The sequence below is a fragment of the Drosophila virilis genome, chromosome 2 (genome assembly GCF_030788295.1).
Source record: "Drosophila virilis strain 15010-1051.87 chromosome 2, Dvir_AGI_RSII-ME, whole genome shotgun sequence".
NCBI lineage: Eukaryota > Metazoa > Arthropoda > Insecta > Diptera > Drosophilidae > Drosophila > Drosophila virilis.
The window spans coordinates 21264079-21282775 of record NC_091544.1 but is presented as its reverse complement, the minus strand read 5'-3'; the positions used below and the strand labels follow the sequence as shown (position 1 = coordinate 21282775).

Sequence of the window (18697 nt, the reverse complement as noted above, 5' to 3'; positions counted from 1 at the left end):
TAACAGTTGAACAGCTTTGTGGTAAATAATTATGTAAAATCTAAATATTTACAAGTATTTTTAATGCTTCTAGGTGGCAGTGGTAACATTCCAGCTTTTTGTTAGGTATTTGTCAGGACCATAATAAGAAGATCCAATTAATCTCGTAAGACCTTTTCACTTAAACTAAATCATATAAATCTTACTTTAGCAAGGATATTAGTTCACCTTAGGTAAAGTAACTTGCGCTAGGATCATTCTTCACTAAGGACTAGACCATATTTATGGCGTATTTACTAATGCGTAGGTTTGTTGAAATAAAACAGAAATTTTAATCACAAACCGAAGAAGTAACGCAAAATAGAAATTAACCTACAATCTTAAAATTAAATAATCATAAATCACAGATAATTTCGTCAAATGAAATCGGTGCTAATGCATTCGAGTGCTGTCCACGTGATTTGGCGGCTTGTGCTGTTGCACCGTTTGGCTGGAAAGACCACGCAGATACTCCTTAAGCAAGGGCTCCGACGATTCACCGGAAGCAGAGAAGCTGAGCGCTGTTCCAGACCTACGAAAACGACCATACTCACGCTCAAACTCTTCGGCGTCCTGAGTGAGAATATTTTTTAAATTAAGCACGCTGAAATGGATGGAGAAGTATGTAAGGATAGGAGTATATGTATATCGAGTAAAAGTGCAGCTAACTCACTTGGCTGGCATGTTCTTTTCGTGCTCCACTCTCTTCTCATACATGGCTAGCTTGAGGGCGTGCACGCGTTTGGCACTGCGCCGCCATTGCTTCTTATAGCGATCCTTAGCCTTGGACATGTCCATGTAGCGCACGTTTTGTATGCGCATCTCGCTTAGCACCTGCTGTAGCTCGTTGCCACTGGCGCCCTGTTGGCACAGCTGGGATATTTGTTGCTCCATAAGTGCGATGCGTTCCTTTAGCTTCATCTTCTCCTGAGCCAACGAAACGTTCATCTGTTGCATTTCCTGCGTGCGGCTTTCAAATTTACGCAAATGCTGCTCCAGCACGAGTATGTGCTGCTCCAGCTCATAAAATTTGGACTCGTATTTGGTACAGCCGTTGGACTCTTCATTGACGCTATTGTGGGCCTGGTTGTCCACCGGCTGCTGTGATATATCTGTGTCAGAACGGCGCTGGCCAAGATTATCCATATATTCCAGCGCCTTGCGCTGCATTTCATCCTGCAGTTGCTTGCCGGCCGCCAGAATTTGCTTGATGCTCTCATCCATATTGGTGATATCCGTGTTGACGCTCTGATTAACACAAGTGGTGCTTGCTTTTGCTGCCTCAACTGCCGCGATTTTCGTTTGATCATACATGTGAACTGTCACTTCTAAGCGAGAGACCTTTGCGTCGGCTTCCAACTGGGTTTCCCCGAAAGTTTTCTTAACGTCACAAAGTTTATTAATAAGATCATGCTCCAAGCTGGAGGCTGCAGACGCTTTAGTTGTTTTCTGCTTAATAGGTTTGTTCCTTTCTGTTGGCTCCAATTCACTAGACTCTACCTCTGCTGGCGCGATCGGTGTTGCCTTGATCGTGCGCTTCTTGATAGGCTGCTCAGCCTTGTCGCCCGTATCCTGAGGCAGTCCCACGAGAGATGCTTCCTCCGCATCCAAATACTTTTGCAATGATGTTTGCTTAACAACTCTTCTGGATTTTCTGTCATACTTACGTATTAAATTGGCTTTCTCTGCGTCTACAGATTCCATTTCTGATGACATAATTTCTGTCTCTTGCAGAATCAGTTTTTGTAATTTGCTTGTGTTGGGCCTCGACTGATTCTTTTCTTGCTCGACAGATGAATTCTGCTTAAGGGGTTCCTCAATTATGGAGTTATTAACACTTGTTTCCATTTCCGATTGCGTTTGAGTATCCATTAAGTCCTGATCTTTTCGGAGATCAGCAGACCCCTTCTTTTTAAATACTTTGCGCTCAAGCTTTGGCTGTTTAAAGGGTTCCTCTGTTGTGGAACTTTCAATACTTGGATCCATTTCTGAGCATTCATTTTCATCGTTAAGCTCAGTATTTTTTCTGTGAATTGTGCGGGACGATCGCTCAAGATTCTTAGTTGTAGACTTCTTGCGGCCCTCTGAGTGTTGTCCTTCAAAAGAAGTTTCATCCAGCTCCGCTTTGCAAGTGGCCTCAATATACTGCTCAGTTTCCTCCAAGGCTTTTGTCTGCTCCTTGCTCACCTCCACCCATCGAGCGCTTAGAGAAAGATCGGTTTTTGACATTGGAGACTTCTTTGTTTTTGACGTTTTCTTGATTAAAACTGTCTCATAAGTTTTAATTTGCGCTTGGATGCTATTTGATTTATTCTTTCGGGCACTTCGTGTTTGGAGGAATTCTTCCAGTTCATCAGTTTCCGTTGGTGTATCCATATCTAATGACTGAGCCACAAGTCTTTTTATGGGCTTTTTGACAATTCCATCTCGGAAAACACGTTTCATTTTCTGACTTGCATTGTCTATGTCAGGCTCAACTGCATCTAGACTACCCTGTGAAACCATATATTTATTCTCATCAGCTGGCTTCGCTGGTTTACGTGGATTGGTATTTGACAGCTCGTTTTGTTCCAATAACTCAAACTCTTCCGTTTTTGAGATAATCTTCTTTTTGCGTATGACTTTTGGTTGAATTCCTGAATGATCATCCGCTGAAACTTTTTTGATGGTTGTGTTAATCCGATCTTCTTTAAGATTTATTAATGTGGCATCTGGACAGCTTGTGTCCATTTCATTGGCCTCCGCAGACACTGCGAGCAATCGAGATTTTCGTATACTTGGCGTAGTTTTGGTTTCTAATGCAACTGCATCGTCTTTCACCGGCTTAGATTTGGCTGTCCGTCTAGGACGAGCTTCTTTTGTCATTTGTGGTGAACATTTATTTTTTTCCTGCCCCAGTTCAACCCATGAATCGTCGATAATTCTGTCATTATTGTCAACATCACCAACAGTCGGCTTTCTTCCGACCCGTTCATCCATATTCTGCCTGAGCTGCATTTCTTCCTGCAAGAACCTGGTAGTCCTTATGTCCATAGGCTCCTGATTCCGGTTCTTTTCACTCCTTGTCGTTTTAGATTGCTTTTCCTCTATGCAACGATCGGCTGAACTGCTGGGATTAGTTTTTCTAAATTCCCCCGCCTTCTCTGGACGCACTGGCAAACAGTCCTCTACTTTTTTTAAGCTTGCACTGCTGTAACATGCATAAAGCTCAGAATCAGAGCCAATATCATCAGGTAAATCCATTAAATCATCCTCCGGCAGCTGTTCATCCTCAAGTTCTAATCTTGTGGACAACTTTCTAGTGACTACCTTCGAGGTATACTGATGGTCTTTTCCTTCTGCCTCTTCATGTTCTGGATTGTCTACTAGGAGCCTGGTGAACTTCCTGCGACGTGTTTGGGATGTGTGCACAGTTGCGACCGTATCCGAGTCGGGCGCATCACTCAGAGGCGATTCTGAGGCGGTGTCCCGTTCGTCCGAGGCCGAAAGCTCAGCACCAACATTTAAACTATCTAGTGAGCAGTTAGCAGACGAAGATTGTTTTTCAGACTTGGGGTTCCAATCCACCACGCTGTCATGTGCCCGATCCTTGGGAACTTCCCGTATAACAGCTTTGCTGCCCACCGATTGCAAATCCAGCTGTTCCTCATGCAGCTGCTGCTGCTTCAGCTGCGGTTCCGGCTCCTTCTCTTGCTGGCGCCAATATACCTCCTGTATATCTACTGTGAAGGTGTAGTCCATGATTGGTTTAAGCTCGCGTGCACTGCCCATGCGTCCAAAACGCTCGAAAGCAAAAGAACCGCTTTGCACGTATTTTCGTTTGTTTGCAAAAAAGTTATCTGGTGGCAGAAGTTTACCAAAGTCCATGCGATAGTTGGCTAAAATATAAAATTAAAAATAATAATATTAATAGTAATAATAAAAATTAATTGGAATTGGGTATGTGTCTTAACCTTACCTATTGAAGTTCCGTTTATGTACATATTGATGGGCAAGTAGAATATGCGCTGGAAATAAAGCCGTATGCTACGCAAAGAGGACTTAAATCGCAAGCCCAGCACGTCGTTTAGCGTATAGGCATCCGTATTGTTTAGCTTAAGTTCAATATTCGTGACATTCCCTACAAAGTCGAACATTAACAACACGGTTTCTACGGCATCCTTCTCCTGATACAGTGATTTGACAAATTTGTTGAGATTTTTAAGCTGCTTGAACTGCAACACTACCTCGATGATGTCACAATCGACCAGAGGATCATTGCCTACCTGTAGCAAACCCAATTGTACCAGCGACTGCACATAAACATTGGCCTGAAAACAAGAACAGGATTCAGTATGTTGTATAAAATCTTAATATCAATTATGGTACCTGCGACTGCAACATGTTGGCGGTGATCGAATGGCCGGGCGACTGCAGCGGCGGCGTGCGGCTTTCTTTCTCCTGCTGGGACAAATTGACAAACCAATTGAATTCACATATATATATTTCAGATTTTAACGCTTCACTTACAGAACTATTAAAAGCCGTCAGATGCTTGAAATCCTTAGTATGTAGCAGCGATTTTTTTATTATGGCCAGCATAAGCAGCACTTCGGGCTTATGAGACCGAAACTCATTACTAATACACATCAGCTTGTGCCAGAACATTTTCAACTGCAGCGGACTGTTATTGCCACCTGTGCCCAGTACTGGCAAGCCGCGCACAGGCAGCAGCAGCGATCCAATGGTCTTGCGCTCAGAGTTGCTGCAGGCATAGAAGGTTACCTTGACGGGACGATGGTCCGTCTTGATGCGTTTAATGCCAGCCATATCGCATTCCCAAATGCAATTGCTATTGAATATAATTGTTTCAGCAGTGACCGAAGGCGTGCCTTCCACTTCAAAGTCCACAGTATTGAGGGCCGCACTCATTATTATCTGTTCCCGTTCCCCTTCCCTTATCTCGCGTCCATAAAAATTTATGGCTGTGGCAGAATTGTAAATAACTGTTATAATGTATTCCCGTTCTCACACCCTTATTAAGGACTCACCTTCCACGACATGCAGCACCACACAGTAGGTGTGTTCCATATAGTTGGCGCTGCCACTGACGCTGACACTGCTGCGATCCGTGGCAGGCAACGGACGCGGCTGCTTGTTCGATTTGACCATGTTGCGACGACTTTAGCAGCACTTGCAAACTAACTAAATAATTTGAAACCTAAAATAATACGGTAACTTTGCACTCAGCTTGATTAGAATTTAAGTTATATCTGTGTGTTTGCTGCGGATCAATAATTTTATTTAAAATATAATATTTCCTTGGCCAATTGTTGTTTATCGTGCGACAGTTTGTTGGATTTTGTCAGGCCAATAATAAAACGCTTGCTTAGTTTTTATGAATGTAACCATAACAACGGTACTTTGCTTTAATTCAACGATACTATCGCTGATAATTGACGACTTTATCGATTGAAGCGATGGTCAATTTTGCAGTGGCCATTAATCGATATATTTTAAAAGTAATATCGGTGGGCAGTTCAATTTGAAATTCAGGCTGTCACAATTTCATTTTACTTCATGTACCATGGCATTCAAGCAAATTCAACATCGTTTTGTTAAAAAAATGTTGTAGACAAAAAACCGATTCGTTCGTAAAGTCAACCTTTTTTGATGATTTTTTTTATGTCGTTTTGAAACTACATATCTCCCGCTTTTTTCAAAATAGAGGTCGGTGCGAAAATCGAAACTTTTTCGATGATATTTTTTAATATCTCGGGAAAATAATGTCTGATTTTAAAATGTTATATCTTTTTGAATGCGTACGGATCCCTACCATCAATTGGCATTCAAGCAAATTCAACATCGTTTTGTTAAAAAAATGTTGTAGACAAAAAACCGATTCGTTCGTAAAGTCAACCTTTTTTGTTGATTTTTTGAATATCTGGGCCAAATAATGTTCGATTTTGTTATTTTATACCATTTTCGACTCGTAACGATCAGTAATTTCGATTGGCATCAAAAATATTAAAATCTAAATTTTGACCCAAATCGACTAAAAAGCAAAGGTAACCCTGCGCGAAGAAATGTATGTCGTTTTACAGCGGCGGAGCTATGTATGTGGCTTCAAACCGACATAATCTCGCCATTATCAACGGTGGAGTTATGTCGTTTTGAAACGACATATCTCCCGTTTTTTTCAAAATAGAGGTCGGTGCGAAAATCGAAACTTTTTCGATGATATTTTTTAATATCTCTGGTAAATAATGTCTGATTTTAAAATGTTATATCTTTTTGAATGCGTACGGATCCCTACCATCAATTGGCATTCAAGCAAATTCAACATCGTTTTGTTAAAAAAATGTTGTAGACAAAAAACCGATTCGTTCGTAAAGTCAACCTTTTTTGTTGATTTTTTGAATATCTGGGCCAAATAATGTTCGATTTTGTTATTTTATACCATTTTCGACTCGTAACGATCAGTAATTTCGATTGGCATCAAAAATATTAAAATCTAAATTTTGACCCAAATCGACTAAAAAGCAAAGGTAACCCTGCGCGAAGAAATGTATGTCGTTTTACAGCGGCGGAGCTATGTATGTGGCTTCAAACCAACATAATCTTGCCATTATCAACGGCGGAGTTATGTCGTTTTGAAACGACATATCTCCCGCTTTTTTCAAAATAAAGGTCGGTGCGAAAATCGAAACTTTTTCTATGATATTTTTTAATATCTCGGGTAAATAATGTCTGATTTTTAATGCGTACGGATCCCTACCATCAATTGGCATTCAAGCAAATTCAACATCGTTTTGTTAAAAACATGTTGTAGACAAAAAACCGATTCGTTCGAAAAGTCAACCTTTTTTGATGATTTTTTTAAAAAAATCTGGGCCAAATAATGTTCGATTTTGTTATTTTATACCATTTTCGACTCGTAACGATCAGTAATATCGATTGGCATCAAAAATATCAAAATCTAAATTTTGACCCAAATCGACTAAAAAGGAAGGGTAACCCTGCGCGAAGAAATGTATGTCGTTTTACAGCGGCGGAGCTATGTATGTGGCTTCAAACCGACAAATTCTCGCCATTATCAACGGCGGAGTTATGTCGTTTTGAAACGACATATCTCCCGCTTTTTTCAAAATAGAGGTCGGTCGGTGCGAAAATCGAAACTTTTTCGATGATATTTTTTAATATCTCGGGTAAATAATGTCTGATTTTAAAATGTTATATCTTTTTGAATGCGTACGGATCCCTACCATAAATTGGCATTCAAGCAAATTCAACATAGTTTTGTTAAAAAAATGTTGTAGACAAAAAACCGATTCGTTCGTAAAGTCAACCTTTTTTGATGATTTTTTTGAATATCTTGGCCAAATAATGTTTGATTTTGTTATTTTATACCATTTTCGACTCGTAACGATCAGTAATATCGATTGGCATCAAAAACATTAAAATCTAAATTTTGAGCCAAATCGACTAAAAAGGAAGGGTAACCCTGCGCGAAGCAATGTATGTCGTTTTACAGCGGCGGAGCTATGTATGTGGCTTCAAACCGACAAATTCTCGCCATTATCAACGGCGGAGTTATGTCGTTTTGAAACGACATATCTCCCGCTTTTTTTCAAAATAGAGGTCGGTGCGAAAATCGAAACTTTTTCTATGATATTTTTGAATATCTCGGGTAAATAATGTCTGATTTTAAAATGTTATACCTGTTTGAATGCGTACGGATCCCCACCATCAATTGGCATTCAAGCAAATTCAAAATAGTTTTGTTAAAAAAATGTTGTAGACAAAAAACCGATTCGTTCGTAAAGTCAACCTTTTTTGATGATTTTTTGAATATCTTGGCCAAATAATGTTCGATTTAGTTAATTTATACCATTTTCGACTCGTAACGATCTGTAATATCGATTGGCATCAAAAATATCAAAATCTAAATTTTGACCCAAATCGACTAAAAAGCAAGGGGAACCCTGCGCGAAGAAATGTATGTCGTTTTACAGCGGCGGAGCTATGTATGTGGCTTTAAACCGACATAATCTCGCCATTATCAACGGCGGAGTTATGTCGTTTTGAAACGACATATCTCCCGCTTTTTTCAAAATAGAGGTCGGTGCGAAAATCGAAACTTTTTCGATGATATTTTTTAATATCTCGGGTAAATAATGTCTGATTTTAAAATGTTATATCTTTTTGAATGCGTACGGATCCCTACCATCAATTGGCATTCAAGCAAATTCAACATCGTTTTGTTAAAAAAATGTTGACAAAAAACCGATTCGTTCGTAAAATCAACCTTTTTTGATGATTTTTTTTGAATATCTGGGCCAAATAATGTTCGATTTTGTTATTTTATACCATTTTCGACTCGTAACGATCAGTAATATCGATTGGCATCAAAAACATTAAAATCTAAATTTTGAGCCAAATCGACTAAAAAGGAAGGTTAACCCTGCGCGAAGAAATGTATGTCGTTTTACAGCGGCGGAGCTATGTATGTGGCTTCAAACCGACAAATTCTCGCCATTATCAACGGCGGAGTTATGTCGTTTTGAAACGACATATCTCCCGCTTTTTTCAAAATAGAGGTCGGTGCGAAAATCGAAACTTTTTCTATGATATTTTTTAATATCTCGGGTAAATAATGTCTGATTTTAAAATGTTATACCTGTTTGAATGCGTACGGATCCCCACCATCAATTGGCATTCAAGCAAATTCAACATCGTTTTGTTAAAAAAATGTTGTAGACAAAAAACCGATTCGTTCGTAAAATCAACCTATTTTGATGATTTTTTTGAATATCTGGGCCAAATAATGTTCGTTTTTGTTATTTTATACTATTTTCGACTCGTAACGATCAGTTATATCGATTGGCATCAAAAATATTATAATCTAAATTTTGACCCAAATCGACTAAAAAGCAAGGGGAACCCTGCGCGAAGAAATGTATGTCGTTTTACAGCGGCGGAGCTATGTATGTGGCTTCAAACCGACATAATCTCGCCATTATCAACGGCGGAGTTATGTCGTTTTGAAACGACATATCTCCCGCTTTTTTCAAAATAGAGGTCGGTGCTAAAATCGAAACTTTTTCGATGATATTTTTTAATATCTCGGGTAAATAATGTCTGATTTTAAAATGTTATATCTTTTTGAATGCGTACGGATCCCTACCATCAATTGGCATTCAAGCAAATTCAACATCGTTTTGTTAAAAAAGTGTTGTAGACAAAAAACCGATTCGTTCGTAAAATCAACCTTTTTTGATGATTTTTTTGAATATCTGGGCCAAATAATGTTCGATTTTGTTATTTTATACCATTTTCGACTCGTAACGATCAGTAATATCGATTGGCATCAAAAATATTAAAATCTAAATTTTGACCCAAATCGACTAAAAAGTAAGGGTAACCCTGCGCGAAGAAATGTATGTCGTTTTACAGCGGCGGAGCTATGTATGTGGCTTCAAACCGACAAATTCTCGCCATTATCAACGGCGGAGTTATGTCGTTTTGAAACGACATATCTCCCGCATTTTTCAAAATAGAGGTCGGTGCGAAAATCGAAACTTTTTCGATGATATTTTTTAATATCTCTGGTAAATAATGTCTGATTTTAAAATGTTATATCTTTTTGAATGCGTACGGATCCCTACCATCAATTGGCATTCAAGCAAATTCAACATCGTTTTGTTAAAAATATGTTGTAGACAAAAAACCGAATCGTTCGTAAAATCAACCTTTTTTGATGATTTTTTTGAATATCTGGGCCAAATAATGTTCGATTTTGTTATTTTATACCATTTTCGACTCGTAACGATCAGTAATATCGATTGGCATCAAAAATATTAAAATCTAAATTTTGACCCAAATCGACTAAAAAGGAAGGGTAACCCTGCGCGAAGAAATGTATGTCGTTTTACAGCGGCGGAGTTATGTATGTGGCTTCAAACCGACATAATCTCGCCCTTATCAACGGCGGAGTTATGTCGTTTTGAAACGACATATCTCCCGCCTTTTTTCAAAATAGAGGTCGGTGCGAAAATCGAAACTTTTTCGATGATATTTTTTAATATCTCGGGTAAATAATGTCTGATTGTAAAATGTTATATCTTTTTGAATGCGTACGGATCCCTACCATCAATTGACATTCAAGCAAATTAAAAAAATGTTGCAAAAAAAGGAAATCCAAAATGTTGACCCAAATGGACAAAATGTTTATTATTTAATGATTGTCAATGCGAAATTTTTAATTGCCTTGAACGTTAATCTATTAACTCTTATACTATTAATCAAGAGTCGTAGTCTTATTTAGACATCTTTAACTTGGTCTGCTTCCGTCTCGTAGTGTCCATTCTGTAGTCGATGATTTTTGAGCGCTGTGCCCTGAATAAAACGCTCGCCGCACGTGTTGCACTGATAGGGACGCTCGCCCGTGTGCCGCCGTATGTGCAGAGTCAGGTCATTCGACTGGGTGAAGCTCTTATCACAATAAGTACACTTGTAGGGGCGTTCGCCATTGTGGATGCGCATGTGCTGCTGCAGCTTGTAGGAGCGCGCGAAGCCCTTCTGACAAACGGTGCAGACATGCGGCCGCTCGCCTGTATGGGTGCGTCGATGGCATTGCAGATCGGACGACCGTGGAAACGCCATGTCGCAGTAGTCGCACTTGAAAGGCTTCTCGCCGGTATGCCGACGTATGTGTATGATCAGATTGGATGAGGAACTAACCGCCTTGCCGCAAAAGGCACAGAGAAAACTTTTCTGCTGCTTGGCGCCTGTTGCAGCCTTTGTTGTGGCAGCCTTGGAGCTAGTTTCTGCTGAATGATATTTTTTTATGTGTGCTGTGAGCCGATCCTTGCGATTGTATTTACTAGGACACTGACCGCACTGAAAGATCTGGCACTCAGTACTGGAAGTTTCCGTTTCAAGCATGGCAGTCACTTCCTGCTGTAGCTCGCTACTGGGGTGCTGCAGCTTCACGTGCTGCAGCAGATTCGCCTCCCACATAAACTTGTAGCCGCACTTGATGCACTTGAACTTTTTCTCTGTGTTGTCACACAGCACACGACGATGATAGTTAATAAGATCAGGAGAGACACTTTTAAATATGCAAAGATCGCAACCCTCGCTTATGCGCTCCAGTCGATGCATGGCCTGCTGATGCTGATGCAGCTCAAACTTGCGCACACAGCGCAGTTGGCACATACTGCAGGTGTAGTGTGTGGGTGTGCCCGGCGGCTTGGCCTCCTCATCTGTTTCCGAGTCATCCAGCTGCAGCTCGTATCCCTGCTGATTGGTTATAGAGTAGTTGAGCATCGAGTCAAGTCCATGATGTGTGCCTCCTGGTGCAGATTGCAGATGGGCGCGCAGTGCGGCAATTGTGGGGTAGGATATATTACACACCTTGCACTGGATGCACTTCTGGCCATGCGGATGCCGGCTGGCATTGAGCAGTGCCTCCGCATAAGGCAGCTGCTCGGCGCTAATGCCGTGACGTTCGATATGCTGCAGAAGATTGGCCAGGCGATAGAAACGCCGAGCACACCAGCGACAACGGTAAATGCTCGAATCTTGAGCATGCATAAGGGTGTGCCTGGTGAGATCCTTTTGCATTTTAAAGCTGCGATTGCATTCGGTGCAGTCGTAGCTAACAATAGGCAGCAGATGTGTCCCGTTCAACTGAATGCCCAATTTCAAATGCTCTTCACTTGCTTCTTGGTGCGCTACGTCCATGTGCAGCTTCAGATTCTCGCGCCAGCGAAAGCGCATTGGGCATTTGCGACATAGAAAACGCCGCTGCGCGTTTCGGCAGAGCGTGCGATAATGATGCTCCAGCAGCTGCTCATTCACAAATCTGGCCTGGCAATGGGTGCAAACACGCGTCGCCTCCTGCCACGTATGCTGCTCCAATTGATGGGCGTAGAGCTGATGTTTACGCTGCACCTTCAGCTGGCACAGCTCACAGCTGTAGAGACGCTCCTTGCTGCTTCTAACTGCCTCGGCAGAGTCAGAATCTGTTTCAGTCTCGCTACTGTCCAAGCTGAGCTCAATGCCCGCCTCGTTGGTAATGGATATGAATCTTTCCAGTTCAAGGCCCTTGGCCACATCGCTTTGAATACGCCTGATTAGCTGTTGCTGATCCAGCGGCGTGGCAAGCTCTGGATATAGAGCACGTGAAATGTTTTCAATGCTCTCCGACTTACCACGATTCTCCGCAAACATCACCGCAAACTGATGGTTGAGTAAATGCGCACGCAGATCGGCGATCTTTGTGTGCTGCGAAAGGCAAATCATGCACTGAATCTGCTTGCAACCATTGGGCCGGCAAAGTTGGGTCAACACTAACGGCATGTGATGCAGCACGGACGATGGTTGATCACTGGCAATCGTTCTGTCCAGCTGCTGTTCACCGTGCACTCGCATATGCGACTTGAGGCCATCCTTGCGATGGAACTTGCGCTCACAGTGGGGGCATTCGTACTGAGCCAACGCCTGCGGCTGATGTATTCGCTTGTGACGTGTCAGATCCTTGGGCCAGATGAAGACCTGTAGAATGCATAAGTTTATAAATGAATTATCTTTCAGCTAATTGAAATACCTTTTCGCACTCGCCACACTGCAGCTTGGCTGCTGTTGGATGGCGCTTGCTTCTTAATCTGGGCTCCTGCTCTTCGGTAACCTCTGTTTTATCCTCCTTCTCGTGCTGTAGCTTCAAATGCCGCTCATAGTTGGAGTGCCAGTAGAAACGCTGGCTACAAAACTGGCAATGATACTTGGCATGCAGCTTGTCACAGATCCGTTGGCGATGCCGTTGCAGTAAGGAATCGGCTACAAAGCTCATGTCGCAGTTCTCGCAGGCATGCGGCAGCCTGTCCGAACTATGCTGCTGCTGCTGGTGCTCAAGCAATTGGGTCCGGCGTATTGTGGTCTCGCCACACAGTGAACATATATGCAACGCAGCGACAGAGCTCAACTGCTCCTCATCACTCAAATCTGTCTCCGAGTCAAAGAAATCCAGCTCCTGCCCACTGCTAGTGCTGGCATTGAAGTAGCGTCCGTAATCCTTTGCCTCAAAATCGCCGGCAATGCGTGCACTCAGCTCTAACAAGCTGCAGGCTAAGCCATCGGGATAATAGGTGCGAAAGAAGGCAGCCCGCTTATCCGGATCTATGCCGCTGCGTCCATCGCGATGGGTGAGTAAATGAGCGCGTAATCCTCCCATGCTGTGTAGTTGGGCATCGCAGAGACAACATTGGAATTGGTGGGCGATCTTCTGCTCCTGTTGCTCATTTTGCACCCCGTTGCTTTGGGAGCACGCATGCTGCTTCAAATTCTGCTTCCAAATGAATTTTCCTGGACAACTGGGGCAGCTATAACGCTTAAGTTTATTGTGGCACTGCGTGCGTTGATGCTGCTCCAGCAGCTTGGCGCACACAAAGCCAATTTGACAAACATTACAACGTTGCCAGGGTACATCCGCTTCTGAATGCGTGTGCTCCTCCAGAGTATGGCGCATGAGGCGATACTTGCGCGTAAAGGTGGTGTTGCATGGCATACACTGGTACTGTGGCGTCAAGTCAGCTAGTTCCTCATCCGAGTCGCTGAGACAGAGCTCATAGCCATACGCATTGACCACAGCGCAATACCTGTCCAGCAGCTCACGTCCCTTGGCAATGTCAGCGCACACCTGTTGTTTGATCTGTACCAAGTCTAATTGCTGCTGCTCGTTGGCAAACTGCTCTATGACCACATCACTCTCCATGCTCAATGTAGACAATGTTTCCATGCTGACATGGCACGCCAAATGATCGCGTAATTCCCGAATTCGCTGGCACTTCAAGCCGCACAGCTTGCAGATTACATGCTTGAGCCGGCCCGAGCTGTAAAGGCGTTCTGCAAAGCGCCATTCACTACTCAGCTGCAATGCCTGCCATTTGGCTGCACGCTTCTCGTGCGAACGCAGATGAAACATATACTTGTCCTTGCGCAAAAAACTCTTGCCGCAGCTGTCACACATGTAGGCCGCCTGCTCGAAGTGTATGCGGGCATGGCGTACCATGTCGCGGTGCCACGAAAATGTTTTCCCGCACACCTCGCACGTATGTCGGCCCTCCTCGTTGATGTTTCCTTTTTTGGGATGACGCGCGGGACGTCCGCGACGACGATTGACAGTCAAGCTCTTCATATTAGCAAAACTGGAATACAAATTATAGTAGCTTATCATATATTAAAATGTTTGCTGTTGCTTACGAGGCTTCATTTTCGCTGACTATACCATGTTTGGCTTTCCGTAAGCTGCGCCTCAATTGCTTTGGCTTTAGGTCCATGTCCTGCCTGTAAGACAATGCAATTTAGGTTTTAAATTAGGCCCGAGCAACGGCCAAATAACTTACTCGTCAACACCCGCCTTAGTATTGTCGCTATCGCTTTCCGTCTGCCACTTTAAAGCTGGGCCAGACACTGCAGCAATCTCCGGTTCTTCAATCTCTCCCGCATCTTCCAGTAGCGACTCGTTTTGGGTTTTTTTGTTTGGCTCCGATTCTATGTCAACGTCCGTCTCGTTTTTAATGTCCTGCATCCTAATGTCTATGGGCACCTCCTCCAAGCATTGCCTTAGCGAACCTTTGCGCAGCTGCAACAACAGTTGCTCCTGCGCCTGCCGCGCCTGCAGCACAAATGCATAGGCAGCTTCAAGCTTGTGCAGGCATTCGCCACACAAATACTGTGGCAGACAATCATCCGTTTGGTCCTGCAAGGGCTACAAGCACATATTTAAATATATTTCTTGACCTTTGGCTAATATTTTAACTCACATCATTCTGCGTCAATTCGTGCAATATGTCACTAAAACTTTTATTTGCATATTTATTAGTGCGCGTTGCTAGCGGGAGCAAGCTGTCATCTTGTAGCGCGCATGTGCGACAAATATCCGTCGGCAACATGCTTTTAAGACTCCTATAAATAACTTTCTTAAATGGAAATCATTACGGTATGTAAAATGACAACGCGAAGCAAATGTAAGAGACAGAACATAGAAATATCGATAGCTCATCTTATCGATAAGCATTTGCACAGCTGTGCCGCCAACAACTGTTTATTAAACAGTGTGACCACACCCAAAACCATTAATATTTTGTGTACTTGGCAAATTGATTGACATCGGAGCAAATTGGAATTGTTGATACAATTGCCAATTAAAATCGTGTTTAAGGATGACAAGATTGTGCAGAATCTGCGGAAACGGAGATGGGCGCTATTGGATTGAGACGCCATTGATTAAATACGCAGATAAAACATACAATCAACTGCTGCTGGAGCTAACTAAACTTGAGGTAACCCCCAAGCCACCACCCCCAACCCATAAAGCTGATAAGACAAGCAATTTTAATAAGTTGCTCTATAGGTCGCATTGGATCAAGCTGACAAGCTGCCGCCCTGGATTTGTCGCAACTGTACTCACAGTTTGGAGAATGCGTACGACTTTGTGCTGCAAGCGCGTAAAACTCATGAGCTTTGGCTTCAGAAGATGTCAAGAGAATCTCCTTTGAATGTTACCGAAATAGCCACTTTGGAGTGTCTGCAAGAGACACCTATACATTTGCTGGATATAGAGGGCGTTACAATTAAAATGGAAGAGCCCTCAGAGCCTGTCACGACGTCAGCAGACCCAACCAACCTTATTGATCCATTGATTAAGAAAACAATTGTGGATGATGATACCGAAGATGAAGATGATGACGATGATGTGCCACTCAAGCAACGCCGGACAGCACACACAAAATTGCCAATGCTGCACAAGTGCAATAAGTGCGACAAGTCCTTTAAATATGTCACAAACCTCTTCAGACACAAGCAGAGGGATCATAGTCCAAATCGCTGCCGACCCAAAGCACGGGAAGCAGACGAAAAGACTCACAACTCAGAACCATTTCTACACAACCTGATAAAGAGCTCCATGACAGAACGCAGCAGCGCGGAAGAGTAAGCACTGCTTATCTTAATAAACCTAAGTTTGAGATTTGTCTTTTTTTTCTTAGCTTGGAAAATGAAACAGTCGATAGCTATTACAAGTGTGATCAATGCGACAAATCCTACAAGTACATTATGCTGCTCATTAAGCACAAGCGCAAGGCACACGTTTCCAGCCAGCTGCCAGCGAAGCCTAAGCCAATTGGATGTAGCAATTCAGGTACAGAAGAAACGCTTCAGACGAGAGGATCACAGCGACAGCACTCGAAGCCCTCTAGCACAGATTCTCTTGTGCATAGCATCATTAAAGAGATCAAGTAAGTTTATATCCCATTTTTATCCGTAATGAAGGTTCGTTATTTGCATCTTTTCATAGCATACCCGATGAAGATGATACCGACAACTCCAGTGCAGACAATTACTACAAATGCGATCAATGCGACAAGTCTTATAAATACATTGTAAGTCTCATCAAGCACAAGCACAACGAGCACAAGACGTACCAGGCTTCCGATGAAGACGAAGAGGAAGCGACTTCTTCCAGATATACAGCAGACACACCTGCCATTTTGAAGCCCTCCCGCATCGATCGACGCGTGAAAGGCTTTGATTTGCATCGCTGCAAGCCGAACGGCTCAAAGGAGATTCAATGCATGATCTGTCTGCGCAGATTTATCAAACTTCGTGAGCTGCGCGATCATTTAAAGGCGCACCCCGAAGACTTTACATTCGAAGCTCACGGTGAGCCCATTGAGCGCATAGCCGAGGGCTTCTACAAAACGGCCGTAGAATCCACAGTTGCTGGCCTAAAGCAGCGCATTTTCAATGATTTGAAGGTGGGAGTGTACGGACGCTACTACTCCATAACGAATGAGGCTCGCTACGAGATGAATCTGGATAGCTCGGACACAGATAGCGATGGAGAGGCGGATGTTGTCGAGCGACACAGTTATGCTTGTGAGCTGTGTAAATCGCCCGCCGCTGTGTGGCCACGCAAATATCAATTGCACGAGCATCATAGACAAGAGCACACGTGGCTGGAGGCGCCGCATGTTTGCCAGCGTTGTGATTCACGTTTCCTGAGCGCCAAGCTTCTAGATCACCATACGCTCAAACTTTGTCAAAATACGCTAAAGCGCTTCATGTGCGATAAGTGTCCACAGCGCTTCTTCTGGCGGCGCAATTTACGCGCGCATCTTGTGGAGCACAAAAACAAGGTGGTTATTCTTTTATATTATATGTGTTGAGTGTAATCATAAATAAATATTTTACATTACAGCAAGACACATATCCCTGTGATCAATGCTCGCGCAGCTTTCAGGATAAGAGCGCTGTGACCAAGCACAAACTAATGCATCATGATGTCAGCAACGAGCTTTTACCCTGCCGCTGGTGCACACGCACCTTCTATCGCCCTGCGCTGTTGCACAAGCATGTGCAGCGTCACGGCTTTAGCGGCGAGGATCTGCCCTTGGCAGAGACTCTTCTGGCAGATGCTGCCAAGACATCCGGACCCAAGACCATCATTTGTAAACTATGCGACATGCAGTTTGTTAGCATTGCTGATCTGCGACGGCACTTCTCAATGCAGGCGCACAGTGAACAGGCCTCAAACTATATGATAAGCACCGAAGAAGGCTTTGAGTTGCTGCTAGATGAAACGGATGAAAGCGACGATGATTCCGCGGGCTCTGGTAAATCATATAAATGTGCTCTATGCGATATGAATTTTCAACGACGGCGCGACATGAGCGAGCATCAGTATTCCCTACATACCTTCGACAAGCTGCCATATTCCTGTGAGCATTGTATTTACAAGACCGTTGACAAGGTGAGTTTATGCCGTTCAGGGTCACAAGCAAAGTGATAATATTTTTACCGCTTTTGCAGTCCATGCTGGAGCAGCATTTGCGTACGCAGTGCCTCAACCAGGAAAAGAAATTCAAGTGCTCACGCTGCGGGTACAAATTTATGTGGCCTGAAAATCTGGAACAGCACATGTCCAGTCAACATCCCAAATCATCCAATCAGGCGCCCGTTACGATTAAGCGAAGTAGGCGTTTCAGATATCAATGTCCACACTGCTGGCGCTCCTTTGTAGTGCAGCCAAGCCTGGATAAGCACATACGCGACATGCATGTCGCTAAAAAGAATCCAGGCAAGAAGTATCTCTGCTCACTATGCGGCCTGGAATCTCTGACGCCCAACAAGCTGAACATACACATGCGTCGTCATAACGGCGAGAAGCCATTCAAATGCGATCTCTGTGACATGTCCTTTACAGTGCATTACGAACTAAAGGTGCATCGCCGCAAGCATACGGGTGAGCGGCCCTATCAGTGTACGTTCTGTGCCAAGGACTTTGCCCGACCGGATAAGCTTAGGCGACATGTTTACATGCATAGCGTTAAGCGCTAAATAAATTTAAACCAAAACTGAACAAATTACCAAATAAAACATTGAATGTTTAAATTAATTAAATTAAGTAATGTACAAAAAATAATTCTCAAAAAATATTTTCTCGCAAATTCAAGGCATATCCTCTTGAGAAAGTTGCAAGTCATATATATTTATTCTAGGTTGATCCCATTTAACTTTTAAGCGTGAAAAAGACGACACTTCTTCCCAAGGAAAATAAAAAATTAATTTCTGATTACAATAACGTGCACTTGCTTATTATTTTCGGCAAATATGATTGCAGACTACATCGTTAAAT

General features: G+C 43.0%; 3 protein-coding genes across 3 annotated transcripts; 1 reads left to right on the top strand and 2 right to left on the bottom strand.

The window, feature by feature from the left end:
- Window positions 1-287: 287 nt before the first annotated feature.
- rha lies at window positions 288-5352 on the bottom strand. Its single transcript, XM_002053157.4, has 6 exons — window positions 5049-5352; window positions 4528-4982; window positions 4387-4458; window positions 3977-4328; window positions 692-3896; window positions 288-622 (listed from the first exon to the last, which is right to left on the bottom strand). Exons 1-6 carry the CDS (start codon window positions 5167-5169, stop codon window positions 412-414), a joined length of 4416 nt encoding a protein of 1471 aa, XP_002053193.1. The 5' UTR covers window positions 5170-5352; the 3' UTR covers window positions 288-411.
- Window positions 5353-10196: 4844 nt separating this feature from the next.
- On the bottom strand, window positions 10197-15040 carry LOC6630487 (zinc finger protein 91). Its single transcript, XM_015171752.3, has 5 exons — window positions 14826-15040; window positions 14406-14770; window positions 14263-14346; window positions 12611-14207; window positions 10197-12558 (listed from the first exon to the last, which is right to left on the bottom strand). The coding sequence occupies exons 1-5, from the start codon at window positions 14952-14954 to the stop codon at window positions 10321-10323; spliced, it is 4413 nt and encodes a 1470-aa protein (XP_015027238.1). The 5' UTR covers window positions 14955-15040; the 3' UTR covers window positions 10197-10320.
- Window positions 15041-15137: 97 nt separating this feature from the next.
- Window positions 15138-18643, top strand: LOC6630488 (zinc finger protein 571). Its single transcript, XM_002053159.4, has 6 exons — window positions 15138-15344; window positions 15416-15993; window positions 16050-16298; window positions 16358-17198; window positions 17261-17812; window positions 17872-18643. The coding sequence occupies exons 1-6, from the start codon at window positions 15225-15227 to the stop codon at window positions 18397-18399; spliced, it is 2868 nt and encodes a 955-aa protein (XP_002053195.1). The 5' UTR covers window positions 15138-15224; the 3' UTR covers window positions 18400-18643.
- The last annotated feature ends 54 nt before the right edge of the window (window positions 18644-18697 follow it).